At 46.2% G+C, this 7,500-nt stretch overlaps 1 protein-coding gene across 2 annotated transcripts in view; it reads left to right on the plus strand.

Moving 5' to 3' along the window:
* Window positions 1–7,500, plus strand: part of adamts6 (ADAM metallopeptidase with thrombospondin type 1 motif, 6) — a 351,012-nt gene that overhangs the window by 335,452 nt on the left and 8,060 nt on the right. For both annotated transcript variants that reach the window (XM_047804490.1, XM_047804489.1), the window contains exons 20-21: window positions 1–131; window positions 3,521–3,650. The exon at window positions 1–131 is cut by the window's left edge and continues 8 nt beyond it. In XM_047804490.1, the coding sequence (XP_047660446.1) occupies window positions 1–131; window positions 3,521–3,650 (261 nt within the window). The remainder of the gene's footprint in view (window positions 132–3,520; window positions 3,651–7,500) is intronic.

Raw genomic sequence — 7,500 nt, forward strand, 5'->3', positions numbered from 1 at the left:
GCAGGAACAGAACCCAGGAATCAGTTACAAGTTTAATGTCCCGATCCAGCGCACAGGCAGTGGGGACAACGAGGTGGGCTTCAGCTGGAACCACCTGCCATGGTCAGAGTGCTCAGCCACCTGTGCAGGAGGTGAGACACACACACACACACACACACACACACACACAGGTGCACACACACAGGTGCACACACAAGCACACACACACAGGCACGGGTGCACACGCGCACAAGTGTGCACACAAATGCACACACACACACACAAACACACACACACACAAACACACATACACATATACACATACACACATACACATATACACACACACACACATACATACACATACACGTACACACACACACACACACACACACACACACACACACATATACACATACACACATACACATATACACACACACACACACACACACACACACATACACACACACATACACACACACACACACACACACACACACACACACACACAAACACGTACACACACACACGGGTGCACACACCCACACACACACACACACACGGGTGCACACACACATATACACACACATACACATACACACATACACACACACACACACACGGGTGCACACACACACATGCACACACACACACACACACACACACACACACACACACACACACACACACACACACGGGTGCACACACACGCACACAAGCACACATGCAGGCACACACACACACGTATACTCACAGGTGCACCTCACACCTGTACAGCTGCCGGTAGAAATCAGACACTCAGATACAGGTGTGTGTTTATTTAATATTTGAACTCTTCCACATTTTGTCATGTTGTAACGTGTAAAAATTGGAAAACTGGAAAACTGGATATCATTTTAAAAACTCACTCCATGATGTAAGATGCCAGTTAGGATCATCTCAGTTCCAGGATGTAAAAATTCAAAATGTGAAAAAGTAAAGGGGGGCTGGGGGGTGGGGGGTGAATACTTACTCCTTTCTCTGCTATCTAAATTCAGGGCACAGTCTGAGGTCTGAGATCTGATGGTCTGAAAGCCAGAACCACACATTAATGTGAGCTCTCACCTCAAACACAACCAGACCGTGCTCAGCCTCGCCAGACACAAATGGCTTCCTTACAACAACAAATAGTTTTCCTTTTCTACTCGCTTTTCCTCTCAAGCTGCAGCCACTGAAAACATTCAAAACTGCAGCAGACAGAAGTGTAGTGTGAGAGAAGTGATGTGGTGTGTGTGGGGTAGGGGGGTGGGCAGAGTGAGAGGGGTAAGGGGGGTGGGCAGAGTGAGAGGGGTAAGGGGGGTGGGCAGAGTGAGAGGGGTAAGGGGGGTGGGCAGAGTGAGAGGGGTAAGGGGGGTGGGCAGAGTGAGAGGGGTAAGGGGGGTGGGCAGAGTGAGAGGGGTAAGGGGGTTAGGCAGAGTGAGAGGGGTAAGGGGGTGGGCAGAGTGAGAGGGGTAAGGGGGGTGGGCAGAGTGAGAGGGGTAAGGGGGGTGGGCAGAGTGAGAGGGGTAAGGGGGGTGGGCAGAGTGAGAGGGGTAAGGGGGTGGGCAGAGTGAGAGGGGTAAGGGGGTGGGCAGAGTGAGACCCCCAGAGAGGGTACACTAAGTGCCCCTTCAACTCCACCTCATGTACACTATGGAGGAAGACGAGGTGAAGATGTTTAAGCCTTTCGTCTGAATTCTACAGTGACGATTTAAGCCTCAGCCTTTCTTACTGCTTATAGCACTATACTGTTGGAGTAACCCTATAAGCTGTTGGAGTAACCCTATAAGCTGTTGGAGTAACCCCATAAGCTGTTGGAGTAACCCTATAAGCTGTTGGAGTAACCCCATAAGCTGGTGGAGTAACCCTATAAGCTGTTGGAGTAACCCCATAAGCTGTTGGAGTAACCCTATAAGCTGTTGGAGTAACCCTATAAGCTGTTGGAGTAACCCTATAAGCTGTTGGAGTAACCCCATAAGCTGGTGGAGTAACCCCATAAGCTGTTGGAGTAACCCCATAAGCTGTTGGAGTAACCCTATAAGCTGTTGGAGTAACCCTATAAGCTGTTGGAGTAACCCCATAAGCTGTTGGAGTAACCCCATAAGCTGTTGGAGTAACCCTATAAGCTGTTGGAGTAACCCTATAAGCTGTTGGAGTAACCCTATAAGCTGTTGGAGTAACCCCATAAGCTGTTGGAGTAACCCTATGAGCTGTTGGAGTAACCCTATAAGCTGTTGGAGTAACCCTATAAGCTGTTGGAGTAACCCTATAAGCTGTTGGAGTAACCCTATAAGCTGGTGGAGTAACCCTATAAGCTGTTGGAGTAACCCTATAAGCTGTTGGAGTAACCCTATAAGCTGGTGGAGTAACCCTATAAGCTGTTGGAGTAACCCCTTAACGCCCTCCATCACAGCTACACCACTCCACATTGTTGGCTTGAGTTGGTTCTGTTCTTCACACCACTTCATTGTTCACAGGTTTATTTAGAGAAGCCTTATTTAGAGTAAAACTCACAACACTGGACTGGAAGCCTCTCAGACTCCCGACTCAGTCTGTTTTATTGCATGATGGTGCAGGGACACAGTAAGTGTGAGCTCCAACCTGACTCGCCTTATTATTATTACAGAGTCACTGTGAGTCAGCAGCAGACAAAACACTCTGACGGCTCAGAGGACACGACGCCTTCTTACTTTCTCACAATAATAACGGGTTTCCTCGACACGGCTGATTGGGTAGAATATTCTTCCCCCCTTGCTCTCTCTCTCTCTCTCTCTCTCTCTCTCTCTCTCTCTCTCTCTCTCACACACACACACACACACACACACACACACACACACACACACACACACGGTGGCCTTGCAGGCCGCCCAGTCTTGGCATTCATCAGATTTAACTTCAGCTTTTCATATATATTCCCCCCCCTGAGGCCCTGTGCGGCACGGCACTGCTGGCTCGGTCTGCTGAGCACACGGTGCAGCACTGCTGGCTCGGGCTCGGTCTGCTGAGCACACGGTGCAGCACTGCTGGCTCGGTCTGCTGAGCACACGGTGCAGCACTGCTGGCTCGGTCTGCTGAGCACACGGTGTAGCACTGCTGGCTCGGGCTCGGTCTGCTGAGCACACGGTGCAGCACTGCTGGCTCCGACTCACCGAACTGATCTCACAATCAAGAGCCAAAGAAAAGAAGGGCTTCTCTGTAAAAGTCATTCAGCAAGACACTCACTTAAAAACTGAGGCATTTACACACCTAGAAATACCACTGAGGGGAACATTATCCAGCGCTGTCCTTCTCTGGGCACCGAGCGCTCCGTCAGCAGGCGGCTCACCGGAGGAAGCGGCTCGTCCTGAGAGCGCGCAGGCCGACCGCATGGACACACAACACAACACAACACAACACAACACAACACAACACAACACAACACAACACAACACAACACAACACAACACAACACTTTGCAGTCGTCTCAGAGAGGCTTCTGGAGCTCACAGATATGATGTGACTTTGCTGTGACTGTTCACAGGTTCACAGAAACAGGAGGTGGTTTGCAGAAGGATGGACGACAACTCGGTGGTACAGAATAGCTACTGTGATCCTGATGGAAAACCGCCGGAGAACCAGAGGCCCTGTAACACAGAACCCTGTCCACCTGAGTGAGTAGTGAGACCACCTGAGTGAGTCGTGAGTCCACCTGAGTGAGTCGTGAGTCCACCTGAGTGAGTCGTGAGTCCACCTGAGTGAGTCGTGAGTCCACCTGAGTGAGTCGTGAGTCCACCTGAGTGAGTAGTGAGTCCACCTGAGTGAGTAGTGAGACCACCTGAGTGAGTAGTGAGACCACCTGAGTGAGTCGTGAGTAGTGAGACCACCTGAGTGAGTCGTGAGTAGTGAGACCACCTGAGTGAGTATACTGTAGGAATCATGGCATGTGTGTGATTATGTGCGGTTTAAACTCAACATCTCAGGTTTATAGATTCAGCAAAAATCCACCTGCGTTTAATCACATCAGAAAATCAATTAAAGTCTTAATGGAACAAAACCCTGTATACTTACAGTGTGTGTTACAGGGTGTGTTACTGTGTGTGTTACTGTGTGTGTTACTGTGTGTTACTGTGTGTTACAGTGTGTGTTACAGGGTGTGTTACTGTGTGTGTTACTGTGTATGTTACTGTATGTGTTACTGTGTGTTACTGTGTGTTACTGTGTGTTACTGTGTGTGTTACTGTGTGTGTTACTGTGTGTATTACAGGGAGTGTTACTGTGTGTTACTGTGTGTGTTACTGTGTGTGTTACTGTGTGTGTTACTGTGTGTTACTGTGTGTTACTGTGTGTGTTACTGTGTGTGTTACTGTGTGTGTTACTGTGTGTGTTACTGTGTGTGTTACTGTGTGTTACTGTGTGTGTTACTGTGTGTTACTGTGTGTGTTACTGTGTGTTACTGTGTGTGTTACTGTGTGTGTTACTGTGTGTGTTACTGTGTGTGTTACTGTGTGTTACTGTGTGTGACTGTGTGTGTTACTGTGTGTGTTACTGTGTGTTACTGTGTGTGTTACTGTGTGTGTTACTGTGTGTGTAACTGTGTGTTACAGGGTGTGTTACTGTGTGTGTTACTGTGTGTGTTACTGTGTGTGTTACTGTGTGTGTTACTGTGTGTTACTGTGTGTGTTACTGTGTGTTACTGTGTGTGTTACTGTGTGTTACTGTGTGTGTTACTGTGTGTTACTGTGTGTGTTACTGTGTGTGTTACTGTGTGTTACAGGGTGTGTTACTGTGTGTATTACAGGGAGTGTTACTGTGTGTTACTGTGTGTGTTACTGTGTGTGTTACTGTGTGTGTTACTGTGTGTTACTGTGTGTTACTGTGTGTGTTACTGTGTGTGTTACTGTGTGTGTTACTGTGTGTTACAGGGTGTGTTACTGTGTGTGTTACTGTGTGTTACTGTGTGTTACAGGGTGTGTTACTGTGTGTTACTGTGTGTGTTACTGTGTGTGTTACTGTGTGTTACAGGGTGTGTTACTGTGTGTTACTGTGTGTGTTACTGTGTGTTACTGTGTGTGTTACTGTGTATATTACAGGGTGTGTTACTGTGTGTGTTACTGTGTATATTACAGGGTGTGTTACTGCGTGTGTTACTGCGTGTATTACAGGGTGTGTTACTGTGTGTTACTGCGTGTATTACAGGGTGTGTTACTGTGTGTTACTGTGTGTTACTGTGTGTATTACAGGGTGTGTTACTGTGTGTATTACAGTGTGTGTTACAGGGTGTGTGTTACTGTGTGTTACTGTGTATATTACAGGGTGTGTTACTGTGTGTGTTACTGTGTGTGTTACTGTGTGTGTTACTGTGTGTGTTACTGTGTGTTACTGTGTGTTACTGTGTGTGTTACTGTGTGTGTTACTGTGTGTGTTACTGTGTGTGTTACTGTGTGTTACTGTGTGTGTTACTGTGTGTTACTGTGTGTGTTACTGTGTGTTACTGTGTGTGTTACTGTGTGTGTTACTGTGTGTGTTACTGTGTGTGTTACTGTGTGTTACTGTGTGTGACTGTGTGTGTTACTGTGTGTGTTACTGTGTGTTACTGTGTGTGTTACTGTGTGTGTTACTGTGTGTGTAACTGTGTGTTACAGGGTGTGTTACTGTGTGTGTTACTGTGTGTGTTACTGTGTGTGTTACTGTGTGTGTTACTGTGTGTTACTGTGTGTGTTACTGTGTGTTACTGTGTGTGTTACTGTGTGTTACTGTGTGTGTTACTGTGTGTGTTACTGTGTGTTACTGTGTGTGTTACTGTGTGTTACTGTGTGTGTTACTGTGTGTTACTGTGTGTGTTACTGTGTGTGTTACTGTGTGTGTTACTGTGTGTGTTACTGTGTGTTACTGTGTGTGACTGTGTGTGTTACTGTGTGTGTTACTGTGTGTTACTGTGTGTGTTACTGTGTGTGTTACTGTGTGTGTAACTGTGTGTTACAGGGTGTGTTACTGTGTGTGTTACTGTGTGTGTTACTGTGTGTGTTACTGTGTGTGTTACTGTGTGTTACTGTGTGTGTTACTGTGTGTTACTGTGTGTGTTACTGTGTGTTACTGTGTGTGTTACTGTGTGTTACTGTGTGTGTTACTGTGTGTGTTACTGTGTGTTACAGGGTGTGTTACTGTGTGTATTACAGGGAGTGTTACTGTGTGTTACTGTGTGTGTTACTGTGTGTGTTACTGTGTGTGTTACTGTGTGTTACTGTGTGTTACTGTGTGTGTTACTGTGTGTGTTACTGTGTGTGTTACTGTGTGTTACAGGGTGTGTTACTGTGTGTGTTACTGTGTGTTACTGTGTGTTACAGGGTGTGTTACTGTGTGTTACTGTGTGTGTTACTGTGTGTGTTACTGTGTGTTACAGGGTGTGTTACTGTGTGTTACTGTGTGTGTTACTGTGTGTTACTGTGTGTGTTACTGTGTGTGTTACTGTGTATATTACAGGGTGTGTTACTGTGTGTGTTACTGTGTATATTACAGGGTGTGTTACTGCGTGTGTTACTGCGTGTATTACAGGGTGTGTTACTGTGTGTTACTGCGTGTATTACAGGGTGTGTTACTGTGTGTTACTGTGTGTTACTGTGTGTTACTGTGTGTATTACAGGGTGTGTTACTGTGTGTATTACAGTGTGTGTTACAGGGTGTGTGTTACTGTGTGTTACTGTGTATATTACAGGGTGTGTTACTGTGTGTGTTACTGTGTGTGTTACTGTGTATATTACAGGGTGTGTTACTGCGTGTGTTACTGCGTGTATTACAGGGTGTGTTACTGTGTGTTACTGTGTGTATTACAGGGTGTGTTACTGTGTGTATTACAGTGTGTGTTACAGGGTGTGTGTTACTGTGTGTTACTGTGTATATTACAGGGTGTGTTACTGCGTGTGTTACTGCGTGTATTACAGGGTGTGTTACTGTGTGTGTTACTGTGTATATTACAGGGTGTGTTACTGTGTGTGTTACTGCGTGTATTACAGGGTGTGTTACTGCGTGTATTACAGGGTGTGTTACTGTGTGTTACTGTGTGTATTACAGTGTGTGTTACAGGGTGTGTTACTGTGTGTTACTGTGTGTATTACAGTGTGTGTTACAGGGTGTGTTACTGTGTGTATTACAGTGTGTGTTACAGGGTGTGTTACTGTGTGTTACTGTGTGTATTACAGTGTGTATTACAGGGTGTGTTACTGTGTGTTACTGTGTGTATTACAGTGTGTATTACAGGGTGTGTTACTGTGTGTGTTACTGTGTGTGTTACTGTGTGTGTTACTGTGTGTATTACAGGGTGTGTTACTGTGTGTATTACAGGGTGTGTTACAGGGTGTGTTACTGTGTGTTACTGTGTGTATTACAGGGTGTGTTACTGTGTGTGTTACTGTGTGTGTTACTGTGTGTATTACAGGGTGTGTTACTGTGTGTTACTGTGTGTATTACAGGGTGTGTTACTGTGTGTGTTACTGTGTGTGTTACTGTGTGTATTACAGGGTGTGT

This window comes from Tachysurus fulvidraco, chromosome 20 (assembly GCF_022655615.1).
Source record: "Tachysurus fulvidraco isolate hzauxx_2018 chromosome 20, HZAU_PFXX_2.0, whole genome shotgun sequence".
In the NCBI taxonomy this organism is placed as follows: domain Eukaryota; kingdom Metazoa; phylum Chordata; class Actinopteri; order Siluriformes; family Bagridae; genus Tachysurus; species Tachysurus fulvidraco.